Below are 17,181 nucleotides of genomic sequence, written 5' to 3' on the forward strand. Positions count from 1 at the left end.
AAATCCTTTGGAAAAAGAATGGCTGAGCGTTATAACTTGACTATTAAATCGTGTTCTGAGGCGTCGATGTAATTGTAGCAACACAACGAACGAGTTGCAGAAGATAGAGGGAAATTTGAAAGCTGTGTATTTGCTTCTCTCTCTCTCAATGAGTTCCAATGCCACTAAAATTTCTTTCTCTGTTCAATCAAAATCGAACCGGAAACAGTCGAAAACAGTGCATCGTCAACAACATGACGATCAACCTAGTAAACACTTCGTCACCGAATTCGATCCAAACCAAACCCTAACCGACGCCAGCCCGAAGCCCAGACTCATAATCCCTCCCAAAGCCAATGAATCGCGTCCGCACAAGAAGATGAAGAACATCGACCTCTCCAACGAAACCTCTGATCAACTTCAGTTGGAGCTTCATAGCACAACCGAATGTACTGACGGTGGTGCCGGTCAAATTATGTACGGTCTTAATTTGAGGAAAATTGTTGGCGGCAATAAGGATGAGGAACAAGCGGCTGAGTCTGCGGCCGCGTTTGAGCCGGTAGAGAGGGTGAAATCGAAGGATGTGAAGTTCGATTTGGAGGGATTGCCGGAGGACGAGGGGTTTAAGCAGTATGAAGATATGCCGGTTGAAGATTTTGGTGCTGCGTTGCTTGCTGGATTAGGTTGGTATGAGGGTAGAGGGCTTGGCAAAAACCCTAAGGGAAATGTTCAGATTAAGCAAACTGAGAAGAAGAGTTTTGTTTCTGACTATGCTATTGCTAGTAAGGACAATAGGATAGAAGAGAAACGCACTGACACAAATGGAGGTGATAGAAAGGATAACCCAATCAAACATCAAAGTCAGGAGAGTGAAGATAGAGATAGAGAGAATAGAAATGGGAGCCAAAAGCATAGGGAGAGCAAACAGAGAGGCAGTATTAATAATGGGAGTGAAAGAAGTAGTAGAAAGGGTGAAAAGAGAGGCAGTAGTAATGATGGGAGAAAGAAAAGAAGTAGAGAGAGTGAGAAGAGAGTCAGTAATGGTGATGAAGAGAGGGTTTCTTGGCTTAGGCGTAATATTAGAGTAAAGATAATAAGCAAAGAGTTTGAAAAGGGCAGATTTTATTTGAAGAAGGGAGAGGTGGTGGAAGTGGTGGGGACTTCATGTAATATATTAATGGATGACGCTAGAGAGTTGCTAAAAGGTGTTGATCAAGATCTTCTTGAGACTGCATTGCCAAGGAGCAAAGGCGGCGTAGTTGTGTTGTATGGAAAGCATAAAGGTGTATATGGGACTTTAGTGGATAGGGAAATGGATAGAAATACCGGTGTAGTTTTTGATGCTGATACAGAAGATTACTTGAATGTAAAGCTAGATCAGATTGCAGAGTACACTAGAGGTCCTAGCAGCTTCGAGTATTGATTCTCTTGCTTTAACAAGATGCAAGACCTGTTTGATGGGCTTGCGGTGTGCCTCTGGTCAATTGGTATTTCAACCTGTACCTCCTGTTAACACATTGGCTGATATATAGTTCTTTCAATGAATTTTTTTGTTGTATTTTAGTATGGTAGTTGTCACTGTGATCTTTCTATTTGAGTATTTGTTCTGTGGGAAGAGCTATGCTCGGTGATTTATTTGTTGTATTTATAAGTTTTTCATTTTATCAGCTACTGGTTTTTGTTCTTAGAAGATATTTGCTGGAAATTATTAAATCATTGATACAACAGTAATGCTGACTCTATGGTGCAATACTGAGATAAATTGAAGTTTTGAAATCTTCTTTAATAGGTAAACAAATGTTTTGCACATTCATGATCACACTCTAATGTTCAGTGTTTAGTAACTTTTACAATCACAGAATTCTTATCTGTAGACAGAGATGTGAGGAGATCACTGGATTTATGAAATTCGTTAAATGATTTTTTTTGGTCATCTTTGACAATCTATTTGTTGTCAATCTATGTTTGGATATTTTTATTGTCCATTTAATAGTTAAGTAACTGTTTTGGCTCCTTTAGTTTGAACCTTTGCCATTATGGTATTCAATGCATATTATATAGTTTGTGGCCATTGTAACTGGATATGAACTTGGTGTTTGCATTTTATTGGCATAGGAAAATTTTTTATCCTCTGACATTTTAGCAGTGTAAAGGTGATTGATTTTACAATACAGTTATTGGGTCAAGTGTGATGCACAATTGACTATTTTGTGTTTTATGTGCGGGAAAATGATGTTAGAAATTGGGGCGTGCATCATGGAGGGTATGCTTGAATAAGAAATCATTCTTTGTTTAGTTTAATTCTTTAATTGCATTGAATTGATCCTTAATGGATTCATAATTTTCCAAAATCTTTTGGAATTCAGCCGAGGATTGGATAATCCATTTGAAAAGATCAGTAAGTGTAGTGTAGATTTATATTGTAAGTTTGAATTTCTTGCTTCAATGGTTTCTTTTGCGAGAATTGACACTTGTGATTGGATCCAAAGAAGAAGCTCAGATGTTTGTTTTTCACCATATTGGTGTTTGTAGTATAAGAGGCAAGGGAAGAGTAATGAGCATCCTTTTTTGGTCTCTTGATCTTGAAGTGCTATGCATTGTAGATTGCTGAATTGTGTTTGGACTTTGGATGTTCTGTTCCCCTGCAATTTCTTACTCGTTGAATAACTTTTTGGGTTGGTTATGGAAAAGAGTGCTGCTATACTTTCAAAGTCTATTTTGGGTTATTTGGTTGGAAAGGAATATTCGAAGATAGGGAAGAATAAGAGTGATAATAAACAGAGATTTAATTTTCAGTTTTCGTATGGGCTTTTGCTAATTATTTCTGAGGAATTGTTTTGTATATCCAGATTGTGATGTTGCTTGTCTGTTCTATATTTTTTCTTCTTTTGTTTCTTGATAAGAAAATTATATTCTATTCAAAATAATTTTGATGAGAACATATTGGAGTTGTTCTTTTTTGGTTGGAATAATAATTTTAGATGCTTACATAGTGATGGAGTAACACTTATTAAGAACAGTGATGATAATAATAAGGTTGAGAGAGATTGAAATTTGATTGTTAGTCTTGATAGAATTATTTATTGTTTGGACTCTGAACTTAAGGTCTATATCTTATTTATGGTTATTTTATGAACAGTGAAGAATCATTAGAAAGGAAGGAACTAGGTTTTAAAATCCTTTACAAATTGTCTTGTATTTTCAATAAATCTTGTGTATCAACAAAGCAATCTAGTGTTTGAAGAATACATTATGTATTGTCCCCTTCAAAATCACAGTCACCATGGCTACATCCTCAGTTGCTTTGGCTATTGGATTTACTTGTATTGCTAATCTTGGTTAAGAACTGAAGTGGTGGTTAGGTAACTCATTTCTTTTAGGGGCATAAAATCTTTTCAACTTTTAGAAATCCCAGATTTCAGTATGTACAATATGATGGATGGTTTTGTTTTGATAATCGTATGTATGATGAATGTTATTTATGAAGTTTGTTATAGGTATCTAGCAACATGCTTCTTTGTATTTTTGAGAGAGAACATCATTAAAGACCGACCGCTCTTCCAACCACTATCCAAATTCTACAATGAATTTTCAACTGTATTGCATTTATTAGAACATTTTCATGTCTGCAGAAGTTAGGTTTATTTCATACCATCAAGATTTGCAATGTGCCCACATCATATTTTATCCATTTATCATGTGCATTGAGTTTTAATATATTTTTGTTCATTTGTAACTCCATGATTTAGTTGATATTTTCAGAAGAATAGGATGAAAGAAGATATAGGCTATCCAAACTTTAAGATAGGATCATGTTTAGGGTTTATGGGTTTTTGTCATTTTGTGGTTGGGAGATTTTAAATTAAAAATAAAATCATATTAAATCATATTATTATAATACACGATTAGATACTTAAAATTGGGTAGTACGCATATCATTGTTTATGATAACCTACTTTGGTTTATAGAGATGTGATACGATCAAATACGAGTAATGGTAAACCTAATTGGGTTTAGAGAGCTGTGTGTGACATAATGAAATTTGAATCATCTTTTTCTCATAATCTTACACTATAGTATGATAAAATCATCATTATTTTATTTTGTCAACAACCAATTGCCCCAAAGTGAAGTAAGAAATAAGAATACGCGACTTAAATTAATATTAAGAGTGAATCACGTTACGTTTTCCGGCTGAAGATTGGTCTTAAAACACTCTGCCACCCTTAAGTGATAAATAAGTGTCATATGATTCATAAATAATTTTCCTGTTCAAAATTAAACTCCCATAATTAAACAACAATATCAAAAATTGAAATTATTGTTTTTTCCCTATGAGTTCATTTTTTAAAAATTATCAAAAAATCTTAAATTAACTAAAATAAAAATACAATAAAATTATATATATATATATATATATATATATATATATATATATATATATATATATATATATATATATATATATATATATATATATATATTTATATTTGGGTATATGGATGATGTATTATTGTATAATTAGATGATTTTGAATTAAAGTTAAAATAATGTTCAATTATATAATAACGCATCATCTGTATACTTAAATTGTGTATAAAAAATATATACATATAACATTGTTCTTAAAAATACCTTATAAATATCTAAATTATGTAAGAAACTTTTTATCTTCTTTTCTTTCACCGTCGTCTATTCTTCCATCTCTTTCTATATATAAAGTTGTCTTTATTGTATAATTGTATATCAAAGGTCAAACTATAACTTCTAAAAATATTAAGGTTTTCTTTTTTTTAATTTTTAGATGCTATTAGAAATTCAAAAAAATTTAATTATTTTTTAAAATATTTAAAATATTAATTTACTTTTTAATAGTTTTAAAAATGATACTTATACTCTTAAATAATTGAAAAAAATGAAACAAATTATGGATGTAAATATCATATTATAATTATTGAGATCACATTGTAGTTTCAAAATATATAAAAGTTTGAAAAGATTTCAAAAATTGATTTATAAATTTTTAAATATTTTTAAGAGTTATATTACTATATTTAAAATATTTGAGCCTAATAAAAAGTTATTATTATTTTTTAAATTAATGAGTAATAAAATTATTATTTTACTTTTATGTCTTTAATTTTTTTTAAAACCAAATTTGATTAGAAAATTTGATATTTAGGACGGGAAAAGGTTATTTACTCTAATATAAATTATGCAGCACTGGACAGAACAGATGCGCAAAATATTTGCCAGATTTTAATGGTGCCAAATGTGGGTGAGCAGAGGGCAGCTGTCAAGACAGAAATTTTAGGATGCTTTTAGGTGCAATTCATTTGACTTTGATTAGGGATGAGAATTTCGGCATAAATCTAAGATTTTTGAGCTCCTCTAATCTTAATCGATAGGAAATTCTCTAATAAAAAGAGAAATAAAAATGAAAAATATTTTTATAATCAGAGAGGAAGATATATATGTTCTCTCTTTATCCTCTCCTCCCCCGATTATGTCTTTTATATTAATATATTTATTTAAAATATTAATATGTTTTTATAATTTCATATTTTTTATATTATTTAAATTTATTTAAAATAGTGTGTTAGTTTCAATTTTAGTTAATTTTATTATTTAATATATTTATATTGTGTTTAAATGATACGGAGAATAGATTTTTTCTTGTGAGAATGAAAAGAGATTTTTCTTTGTAGAGAGAGGACAAAAAATCTTTTTTATCCCCATAATAATAATGGGCCGAGAACAAATATTGATATCCAAAGACAAAGAATTGAGATTTCCTTGTCACCCCCTCTCTATTGCCATCCTTAAGTTTCACCTAAGTCTCCTTTTAAAATGACACTATTACTCTTAACAATTTCAGTATAAATATTATTTAATAAAATAAAATACAATCATAATAAATACAATTTTTTCTTTAACAATTATTAGATGAAAAAATATTATTCTGATTTATCTACTAACACATTTGATTCCCCTCAACTGGTTTCTTACACAATTTATTTCCCATCACTACTTTATTTTCTTCATACTGTTTTTTTATTTAAAAGATAGATCAATAAATATAGCAATAAAAATAAATTAAAATATTATAAATTTTGTTGGCCACTTCTGCTCATTGTCAAGCATCTAACAACAATAAAGGCCACGCCCACATGGCATGTACAATGTCAAAACGAATATGCTTCTTGCTCCGACTCATCCGCCCTATTTATTCTAACACTCCACCCCTCAAACTAGAGCCATTGGCGTTACGTTCTGAGTTTTAATCACTTTAAAGAGAGAAGGGAAGCCATTCCAACGCCAAATTCCTAATGGGTTTGAAGGTATAATTACTCCTTTTTCGTGTGTGTAATAAAAACCAAATCTTTCGTTTCGTTTTGTTTGATCTGTTTTGTGTTAGACTGGGATGAGATTTTTGCATGTTCTAATAGCTGGATTGAATTCAGGCTTTCTTTTTGTGCCTCGCGTTCTGTTTTGAGTTTGATTTGTTCGATTAGTTTCTTGTTAAACAGGATCTGGGTTTTCTTATCCTCTGTATCTACTGTTAGCTATACTGTATTAAGATTTTTTTTTATGGATAATTTCTAGTAAAACGATTCATTTAATTGATTTCTTTCGATCACTTAAATCACGGATCTTTATCTTCTAGATTTTTTCTGTTGATTGCTGGCGTTCTTTCGTTGGGTTTGATTTTAAAAACTGTTTATATGTTGTTTCTTTTTAATGTGTTCCTTAATCTTTGTAGGATGATGATGTATGGGATCTTTTAAATTGCATTTCGTATTATTATTATTTTTTTCATATTTGGGCATTTCCTCACTAAGTAGAAGATCTTACAATTGTCCCCAGTTTAGAACTAAGTGAAGCTTTCATAAAGTTTGCGGTTAGCAATGTTTAGACTAATTCTGTGCGGTGTATTGGATGTGTTTTTTCTTCACCTTTTTGCAAAACATATATTGTAAACAATTATTATTAAGTTTGTGAGTTAACTGTGAATCTCTTTGGGTTTCACAGGAGGAGTTTGAGGAGTATGCTGAGAAAGCTAAGACCCTGCCAGAGAACACAACAAACGAAAGCAAGCTTATTCTTTATGGACTGTACAAGCAAGCCAATATCGGACCAGTGAACACTAGTAATTATCCTACAGTGTCTGTGAAAATATTCTTTTTTATATTCTTTAGTCTTCCTTATTCTTAATTGATATCCGATTTGCAGGCCGTCCTGGAATGTTCAACCCCAGGGACAGAGCGAAGTGGGATGCCTGGAAGGCTGTTGAAGGTGGTTTGATTTATGGTTTTGATAACGTGAGAGAAATTTGCTTGTGACATTTATTAGCTGCAACTACTTACTGGTTATGTTTCTGGCAGGGAAATCGAAAGATGAAGCCATGAGTGATTACATTACCAAAGTAAAGCAGTTGCTGGAGGAAGCTGGTCTTTCTGCTTGACATTTCTCTGTGTTCTTGGCTCCTGAAACTTGTGCTTTAGAAGTTGAAAATAAGAAGTCATAAAAACTATTAGTTGTTTGGGAACTACATTTAAATTAAGTTTTTAAATTAAATATGATATGTACTTCTGTTAATTTCAATGGTAATATGATTATGGTGGCCTTGTTGTTGAGCACATGGCTGCAGGAGCCTTGGCTCTTTTTTCAGTGCTTAATAACTATGTAACTGATTTCCTGCAACTCCTGTTTACTTGGGATGTTTTGGTTAGAAATTTTGGTACATCCATACCCCTTGTATTTGATTGTCACTGAAATGCCCAAATCATCCGATCTTAACATTAGACTTAGTAAATGAAATTAGGTTTCTTTATCCAGATCTAGTTTCATCTAACGACAAAATAAAATAAGATCTTTTGCATTCACATTTTAAATCATTAAATACATCTTCAACAATAGAATTCTTACCTCAAGTTTCATGAACCTTAAAGGATAGTTATTGCCGTTGGAGCCACCATCGGGGCATTAATGAGCATTAATGGGAGTCCCAACTGCTTCCTGAACCTAATTACTATGGTATAATAACTCCCAATTGTTGCTTATGTTGACATCTCTAAAAATTTTGATCAAGTAAAAGAACAAAACAGAAATAGAACAAGAAGCTATTATTATCGTGACTGTCGAATTCTACACTTCAATCTGGCAAAAGATGATTGGAAACCCTATCATAGTTTCGTTATTTAGAAGCAAAATGGAATAACGCAGTTGGCATTTAATTCTCACCAAAATTTTCCTGCTACTAGATTTAGTCTAACTCTTCCTGACCTGAATGTATCAAACCAAATCCGGTAATATGGAAGACAAAACAAAATTACATAAGCTTCGCAAGAACCTTGGATCAATACAGGTCATTGCATTTTCATGAATTGCAGTAAAGCTTTTTTTTATTTTTTTTTGTGATAACTTGGTAGATCAGTATGCGAATTGACCGCACGTTAAGATAAATGCAGAACAATTTCATCTTAATATTAGACATCTTACTTCATCTTTCTGGTTTTAGATCAGCATATAATACTTTTGTTAGATCAAGATTTGGGAAATACCAATCTTCAGATTCTATTGAACAAAAGGATATCTAGTAATGTAGCATTCCCTTATAGGTGAAGCGCCATCTCTGGCCAGAATGCCTTCAAGATCTCCGATAATTCTCGCCAACCATATCTCCAAATTTCTCTGGACTTCTTTCAAATTGTTTCTAATGCAGTCTAACGACCGTCTCGTGGTTAAATTGGGTTGGCTCCCTAGCTCATCATCATAGAAAGATTTCCCCATCTCAGTTTGTAATGCAGTAAGCTTCTGGGCAGTTTCAGATGCACGCTGCTGCAGTCGAAATGCTTCAAGCAAAAATTCTGTTTGCCTTTGCGTTCGAAACTCCAGACTGAGTGTGGATTCACAAGGGTCACTAGCCTGCTGTAAATGTGAGGAGTAAATAGACTTGTGCAACACACATCATTAAATCTCTAATCACCAATATCAACCTAAAAATATGAATATAAGACATTGGGAACTGGTAGGAGTGAGAATGTGTGTGACAGAGAGAAATATTCCAAGCTCAAAATATGCGGTCCAAGCCCTATTGGGAAGGGAACTCTTCTGTATCATTCTCAACCAAACTTACATGTTTTCTATGGTTGCAATCAAAGTTGAAGAAGAATGCAAACAATTCTAATAAAATGTAATGTGAGGCAGAAAAATCTTACCATTCTTCTGCAAAGATCATCTATCTTCCCAGCAAGAGCTTGATATCTCTTAGCCTGCTTTCTCATTACTGTCGGCACCTTTGACAGATCATTTTTTCCTAGCTTTTCCATATTCAGTAGCTCCTCTTCAAGTAGCTTTAGTTTAGAGGAAACTCCTGTTGATTCACCATCTACCTTCCAAGGGGATTCTCTTCTGAAAGGAGACACATGTCGGTTTTTTAGTTAGCATAGTGTTGCAGCAATTATTACCTCAACAAGAATTAGTTTCTACTGTTCAATTTACCTTGCTACAAAATGCTTCATATGGTAAAGTGATTCAAGGGATTCATACTGTACATCCTGCAAGTACATTAATTTTTAATCAAAACAGAGTAAACACCTTCACTACAGATCAACTGACTAGTTAAAACCGTCTAGTTCAAAATAAATATATCTATATATTTACCAATTCAAATCATTTTCTATGCCTCCATTTCATCTAAATTGTTTTATTCATGATAGGAATTGATTATTCTCATGTTGAAAGAAATGCAACATGATAGATAAATGCTGACAGATGCCAATAAAGTTTAAAGGACGAAAAGTCCCCTCATTATCTTAAAGAAAATAAGTTCAAGCAGCAGCAGGCCAAAAATCTATTTGCACATCCATACTGATACCATGTTTAGACAGGGAATTGGGTAAAGAATATAAGTAGAGGGGAATTGTGGGAGGAAGAAAAATTTCCGTATTAACACTTCAAAACAGCACAATAATCAATTTACACATCCTTACAGATACCATGTTTAGACAGCCAGGGTATTTGGTAAAAAATATAAGTAAAGGGCAATAGTGGGAGGAAGAAACATTTCCATATTAACACTTCAATACAGCACATAGATATCTTTCTAGCAAAGTATATTCACTGAAACAACTAAATCATGTAGTCAATCCCTGGTGTTCACTGGAACATGGGATGAAAATGGACCACTATTTTACCAAGAATGCAATATTATACAGCTTATTGTATACTTTTTTACCTAGTTAATGTTTAAATTCAAACATGCACATATTAAAGAATTCAGTCTGGTTGTTAACAGACTCCCTGTGGTCCAACTCCATCAACAATATTATCAAATTGAGCAAATATAAGTAGAACCCTTCTCCTGAAACCACGGATAAGAGTGGTCCCATCAACGCTGAAGTTACATTATGAGCAGCAAGAAACTGGCATCACGCTTCTAGTTGCTACCAAATTAATTATATTATCATATCATCTAGTTACTAAGTAAGGACAAATTGCAAATTTCGATAAGTACAAAAGATGAGACAAAAGGAAAATTGTTCAACGTTCAACCAGAAACATTAGCAATCAGGAACTCGAAAGACCCTTGAATCTTTCATTTTAAGTATTCCAATTGAACTTCAAACAAATTCAGCTTTCAGAAGACTCTCTTTGTCAAGAACATTCATCAACCATGCCATATTTTCTCATTTTCTCGAAGACCAAACACATAATTAAAATTTTAGCATTGAACATTAATCTACATGAATTATGTAAATATGAGAGGAAAATATTTAATTTTTAAATCTTTTATAGGTCGAAATACACTCAAACGATAAACCATTGACAAAAATTATGACAGAAACAGAGCTCAAACCTGCCAAAGACTAGCTTTCTCAGCCCAAAACTTGGAAGCAGAGGCCAAAAACTCAGAGGTGAATCCAAAATTACCATTCCGACCATCATCCCCACCGTAAAACTCCCTACTCCCATACCCACCTAATTGATCCTCTTCTTCTTCAAACTCACAGCCTCCTCCTCTTCGAGACATAAACCCAATCATTTCCTCAAGCTCCTCAACTCGCCTCTTCGATTCCGCCTTCTCCCTCTCCATTTCCTCTATCTTTGATCCGAACCTCGCCATCTCCTCATTCGCGGTGTCGATCTGTTGCAGCAGTCGCCTCTCCTCCGCCTGCCACGTGTTCCTGTGGGTAGCAAAGATCTCCACCACCCTCGCATTCGCCTTTGAATCCTCCTTCCTCCGCGACTTCATGAGCCTTAGCTGCTCCTCCGCCGTCATCAGCCGCGCTGTAAGCTCCCTCACTTGAGATTCCAAACTAGGTATCAGCAACAGAGACTTCTCCGGAAACAAAGCTAAAAATAAAGAGAAACTTAAGCCGAGATATGAACGAAGAATCTTCTTCGTCTCTTGCTCTTCTTCTTCTACCTCGACGAGCTCATGCGCAGCCATTTCAGTATTTTAAAAAATTTTTAGCATTAATTTTTTTTAATTGCGGGGATTGTCGTATTGCTTACGCTTCAAAGGAAACGGACAACTGACAGAGTGTTGTTGCAGACTTCATATCTCGAAAGCTTCTTCACTTTTTTACCTGTAACTTGTTAAACCGGTTTCTAGTAACCCAAGGGAAATGGATAATGTTCCAACCCTTGTTTTATAGGTAATTACCTTTGGCCCCCTTTTTAATTCCGCTTGAATGTCTGATTTGCCTGGTTTAAGATTTAAGATTTTTGAGCATGCTTTGGAAAATTTAATTACTGAAATAGGATTATTTTAGAGTTCCAAATTATATTAAAATATTTTGAAATGATTCTAAAAATAATATAAAAATGATTTAATTTTAGATAGGGTTTTTGTTATTCATTTTAAATAGATATCAAATTTAGTACTAATTTGAAGTTTATATAATATTACCTGTAAATGTGTTTTGGTTTATTCAAAGAAAGTGACCCTATATTTATTTCCCAAAAGCATAGGGGCTAATCAGTAATACCCAAAAAATTTGTTGGATTGTGAGATTATTACTCTGTAAATTAAAAAAAAATATTTATACGAAAAGTTATGTTTGAGAAAAAGTATAATATATAGTTTTATATATAAATAATTATATATTATTATATTATAAAAATAATATAAAATAAAATTATTTATATATGAAATTTATATACCTAATATTACTGTTTTAAAAATTTTAGCGAGAAGAAAGAAATTTTAAGTTTGAAGGATAAAGCCCGGTGAGAATGATGTAAGGAGGCAAGCACATGAGGATTAATTATGGTGAAAATAAATAATAATTATCCAAGTAATTATGGTGATTTACCAGAGCTAATGATGCTCTTTGTTCGCCAAATCAATCATTTATCATGTAAATAATATTACTCTATTTTTCTAATATTATTTAATTAGAATAATAACTTTTGCCACCCACGTTTCACTAAATACTTAAAATAATTAAAATATCCTTATCATAAATTATCATTGATTCTATTTAATATTATTTAAGGTTTATGTTTGTTTTTCACTCTTATTAGTTACAAATTAATATTAAAATATAACTTCTTCGAATTATATTTAAAATTTGCATGAGAAAAATACAGAATGTAATTTATTGCATCCATTTAATTTATATGTTAATATATGAAAGTGATGATATAATTTATTTCAGAGATATTGAATTTTTATCTTTCTTTTTTTTAATTGTGTGTGTCACATCTTAAATTATAAACAAAAATATTACAATAGTAATACATTTTTCTAAAATACCTCAATTGATGAAACTCATATAGAAATAAAAAATACCACAATAATAATTTCTCTTTTTTCTCAGCCTTCCAATAAAAAAAAATCTCTACAATATAAAAAAAATCTTCAATAAAGAAAAAATTTATAATTGAACAGTAAAACCTTTGAGAAAAAAGTCATTATAAAGGATTCAACTTAAATACAACGGATGGAAATGTAGGATTTTAACAAGAAAATTAAAATTTTTAGATCATGTTCACATTATATGTAATGATGGTAACATAAAATTTACATGTTGTTTTAATAAATAAAACATATAAACATATAAATTACTTTGTATCTTGTAATTTGATTTGAAGTTAGAAAGTTTGAATCACTAAAATAAATGATCTCTTGACTTGCACCCTTCAAGAAAGAAAAAAGGAAGAAAAATAAAAGCTTTCTTGGCAAAAAGAGAAGAAACAAAATGTATCATATTTTCTATATTTTTCTCTTATTTATTAAACTAAAATTTGATATTTATCAAGTTAAATTATGTGTTTAATTCTCATTGATTGATAATTAAGAGTAAATCATAATTTAACACATGTTGAATAATTTGTGCCTAAAATTATTAATGCAACTTTCTAAACAATTTAAAAGGTGCAAAATGACAATTTTGCCCATTTTTCAAATCTTATTTGAAAACACATTTTTTATCCTCGAAAAGTGCTAGCTAACCATAGATAAATATTTTCAACTTCATAACACTATTTTCTTCCTTGAAATATGGGTATGACCTTCAAGTTTCATAGTGACATAGTCGTAGGCCCCATATCAGATAATACATTTCATTATATCATTGTATAACTCAAAACTATCTTTAACCGATATACTTCGTTTTTCGCTACAAAACGAAACTCCCACTGATTATATTGTGTTATCTAGCAATGTCCTATGACATCTATATCACAATGAACTACAAGTTTCACATAATGTCAAATGAACATTTCTTATTCACACTTACCATATAGTCCAATCCCTCTATCGTTACATCCCGATTAAACTTGGATTCATAGAATGTCAAAATCTAATATTTAATCTTTTCGAATATCAAGTAATACATCATAACGTGTCACATCAAAACTCTCTCAATGTGGTCTTTTATCTACACTGGCCAGTGTTTTAGATTTTCATGTTTCTCGATATTCATATGAGAACTCGGAAGCAGTCGAACTGACGGATCCCTATATGATCATCACTTGTCCTCTCGCTCAAACAACATATTTTCGAATATCAAATAATACATCTTTTGGAATATCAAGTAATACATCATAACGTGTCACATCAAAACTCTCTCCATGTGGTCTTTTATCTACACTGGCCAGTGTTTTAGATTTTCATGTTTCTCGATATTCATATGAGAACTCGAAAGCAGTCGAGCTGACGGATCCCTATATGATCATCACTGGTCCTCTCGCTCAAACAACATATTTTCGAATATCAAATAATACATCTTTTCGAATGTCAAGTAATATATCATAATGTGCCACATCCAAACTCTCTTAATGTGGTCTTTTATCTACACTGACCAATGTTTTAGATTTTCATGTTTCTCGATATTCATATGGGAACTCGGGAGCAGTCGAGCTGACGGAGCCCTGTATGATCATCACTTGTCCTCTCACTCAAGCAACATATAATCAAAGCGGCTTCTGAACGAGACGTGATTAGCCTCATGGTATACACCGTATGAACCATACGTTCTGGAACAAAGCACAACTGTGATATCTCAAGTCAAAGGATTTATACACTAGTATGATTTACAATATATCATTGACTACATATTAATGCCCATGTGATTATCGTTTAACGATCACGTTCGATAAACAATATAATATAATAACTTTTGATCAATTCTCTAATCATCAAATGGTTATATTGTTTACCCATATGTATATACATCATGTCTAATATCATCCACTGATATACTGTGGTGATATAACACACACCCACTATGCAATACTATTGCCCAAACAGATTGCCTATGCAGAGAACAATTTGATGACGTTTATTAAAACTCATCGGAGACTTTTCACATGTCATATGTATGTAACTAATATGAATGTAATATACAACTACAACATAGATATAAAAGTAACGTAGAAAACATGTAAAGTATGACATAACTCTTCTTTTATTAATAATGTATATACAAAATATACAACCCTTGAAACTAATAAAACGATTGGTTTTTAGGACATATTCTAACAGGAGAGACGAAAATTGTCAATTTTTTTTTTAGATAATTCACATTTGTCGCAAAAATTTTATAACAAAATCATCCACATTCAGGTCAATCTTGATTCAAACCCTTATGTTATGTGTTTTCTTATTTAACAATTAAAAATCAAATAATATAAGGTAGGTTCATATTTATGACTTTATGTGAAATATAATTTTGTTGTAATTTCATATTGTTAAATTATTTAATATTATAATTTCATCTTGTTATATTATTTAATATTATTATAATATTGTATTGATAGTTAAAAAATACGAAAATTCAGTTTTGGATAAAAACCAGATGAAAAACAAGTTGGTTAGTATTAATGGCAACCCCCTTGATCCCACATATCTTTAACACAGGAGGGTTGGTGGCGTTGACCCCTGACTTTTCGTCAACCTATTCTTTGCCTGGTTTTTATTTATAATTGAATTTTCATATTTTTTAACATCAATATAACATTATAACAACATTAAACAAGATAACAACATGAAATCATAACATTAAATAACATAACAACATGAAATTACAACAAAATTATATTTTACATGAAGTCGTAAACTTGAATCTATCTTACATTATTTGATTTTTAATTGTTAAACAAGAAAACACATAACATATAGACTTGAATCAAGACTAACTTAAATGTAAATGATTTTATTTACAACAAATGTGAATTCTCTAACAAAATTTGACAATTTTCATGTCTCCCTCCTTTGTGTCCAAATTAAGCCTTTTATAATAGTTTTTTCTCACGAGTTTTATTAATCAATCACATATGTTTTCTCTATTAAATTTTTTTTTTTTTAATATTGTAGAGATTTCTTCATTTGTTGGAAGAGTGAGGAAAAAGAGAGAGATTACTATTGTGGTTCTTTCTGTATGAGTTTTATTAATGAGAGTATTTAAGAAAAATAGATTACTATTATGATATTTTTGTTTAAGGTTTGAGATAGGTGACATATATATACAAACGGTTTAAAAAAGGGTAAAAAATTCAATATCTCTTTATTTTAACACTTTTAAAGTTAACAATAAAAAATACCTATTTTGGAAAGCAGAAACATAATTATTGAATGTTAATAACAATATGATACTGAAAACCATTTTCATATCAAGAGGACTATTATTTTCCCCAAAAAGTTAAAAAGAAAAACAATCAAGTATGATAAATGAAAGTAAAACTAAAGTGTGAAAAAGAAATAAAATTTTAGTTTTTTAATAATATTATTAAAATAATAATTTTATTCTTAATTATAATCAAAAATTTTAATAAAAATTAGTTTATGGGTAAGATTTAAAATTTTAAAAAATTAATGAATGCGAGTTTAGAATTATACCATATTTTGTGCACAAAAAACTCTTTTGAGCTATTTTATTTTAGCACTTTTGAGTTAACAATAAAAATACCAGTTTTGGAAATAAGAAACATAATTATTCAAAATGTTAACAACGATATGATACTGAAAACCATTTTCATATCAAAAAGATTATTATTTTCCCCAAAAAGTTCAAAAAAAAAAAAAAAAAAACCAATCGAGTATGATCAATGAAGTGAGTAGATGAGAAAACAGGAAGCCCTCCTTTGGCACTACAATTATTATAAAATCGCTACAAATCAGAGAGAATGATGAAGACAGAACATAAGAAAAGTGATTTCAAAGGAACTTGTTCTAATTAATTAATTTGGACCAAACAGAAGGGTATTATAAAAAATGAAATTCCAACATATTTGATATAATAAATTAATTTTGAAGCGGAAAATGAAATTTTATAAAAAATGAAACCCAAACATATTTGATATAATAGTTATAGATTTGATTATTGTGTCTCAGATATACTTATTTAATAAAATGGGATAAGAACCCAATCATAAAAAATTAAAAAATGAGATTTTAAGGTTTTGAATAAGGTCAATTTGAGAATAGTACAAAAATGTATACACTAGATACACCGAGGCTTGAATTCAGTTTGATTTATAAAATTGAGGTTCATAAATTGTGGCACCCTATGAGGAATTTATGTGAGTCCTCAAAAAATATATGTTTAAAAGCAATATGACTCGAAATTCAATTTGAGTTTAACTCAAACTTAATTTATTTATTCAAATAAATTTAATCATTGATTAGAACTCAATTCTATTTAAGTTTAAATTTGACTTGCGTGATTTAAACTCAATCAAAAATAATTT

At 31.0% G+C, this 17,181-nt stretch overlaps 3 protein-coding genes across 4 annotated transcripts; 2 read left to right on the forward strand and 1 right to left on the reverse strand.

Moving 5' to 3' along the window:
* Positions 1-7: 7 nt before the first annotated feature.
* Positions 8-1,710, forward strand: LOC123222927 (protein MOS2-like). Its single transcript, XM_044645953.1, has one exon. It carries the CDS (start codon positions 149-151, stop codon positions 1,400-1,402), a length of 1,254 nt encoding a protein of 417 aa, XP_044501888.1. The 5' UTR covers positions 8-148; the 3' UTR covers positions 1,403-1,710.
* Positions 1,711-6,161: 4,451 nt separating this feature from the next.
* On the forward strand, positions 6,162-7,683 carry LOC123222929 (acyl-CoA-binding protein-like). Its single transcript, XM_044645957.1, has 4 exons — positions 6,162-6,320; positions 7,012-7,129; positions 7,213-7,275; positions 7,365-7,683. The coding sequence occupies exons 1-4, from the start codon at positions 6,309-6,311 to the stop codon at positions 7,442-7,444; spliced, it is 273 nt and encodes a 90-aa protein (XP_044501892.1). The 5' UTR covers positions 6,162-6,308; the 3' UTR covers positions 7,445-7,683.
* Positions 7,684-8,508: 825 nt separating this feature from the next.
* Positions 8,509-11,521, reverse strand: LOC123222928. 2 transcript variants are annotated; one of them, XM_044645955.1, is made up of 4 exons: positions 10,841-11,521; positions 9,484-9,539; positions 9,201-9,393; positions 8,509-8,907 (listed from the first exon to the last, which is right to left on the reverse strand). In XM_044645955.1, the coding sequence occupies exons 1-4, from the start codon at positions 11,432-11,434 to the stop codon at positions 8,557-8,559; spliced, it is 1,194 nt and encodes a 397-aa protein (XP_044501890.1). In that variant the 5' UTR covers positions 11,435-11,521; the 3' UTR covers positions 8,509-8,556. The 2 variants fall into 2 exon arrangements, with proteins under 2 accessions (XP_044501890.1, XP_044501889.1); XM_044645954.1 differs by having other exon boundaries at positions 8,509-8,910; positions 10,841-11,520.
* Positions 11,522-17,181: the final 5,660 nt, after the last annotated feature.

The sequence above is a fragment of the Mangifera indica genome, chromosome 8, assembly GCF_011075055.1.
Source record: "Mangifera indica cultivar Alphonso chromosome 8, CATAS_Mindica_2.1, whole genome shotgun sequence".
Classification (NCBI taxonomy): Eukaryota; Viridiplantae; Streptophyta; class Magnoliopsida; order Sapindales; family Anacardiaceae; genus Mangifera; species Mangifera indica.

What these genes read in the sequence shown, in the direction of transcription:
- LOC123222928 (XM_044645954.1), bottom strand. Translation starts at nt 11,434, where the DNA reads ATGGCTGCGCATGAGCTCGTCGAGGTAGAAGAAGAAGAGCAAGAGACG. An exon ending in AGAAAGCTAGTCTTTGGCAG is followed by an intron (nt 9,540 to 10,840) that starts GTTTGAGCTCTG and finishes ATGTACTTGCAG; the next exon opens with GATGTACAGTATGAATCCCT. An exon ending in ATGAAGCATTTTGTAGCAAG is followed by an intron (nt 9,394 to 9,483) that starts GTAAATTGAACA and finishes GTCTCCTTTCAG; the next exon opens with AAGAGAATCCCCTTGGAAGG.
- LOC123222929 (XM_044645957.1), top strand. An exon ending in TATCGGACCAGTGAACACTA is followed by an intron (nt 7,130 to 7,212) that starts GTAATTATCCTA and finishes TCCGATTTGCAG; the next exon opens with GCCGTCCTGGAATGTTCAAC. An exon ending in TGCCTGGAAGGCTGTTGAAG is followed by an intron (nt 7,276 to 7,364) that starts GTGGTTTGATTT and finishes TGTTTCTGGCAG; the next exon opens with GGAAATCGAAAGATGAAGCC.
- LOC123222927 (XM_044645953.1), top strand. Translation starts at nt 149, where the DNA reads ATGAGTTCCAATGCCACTAAAATTTCTTTCTCTGTTCAATCAAAATCG.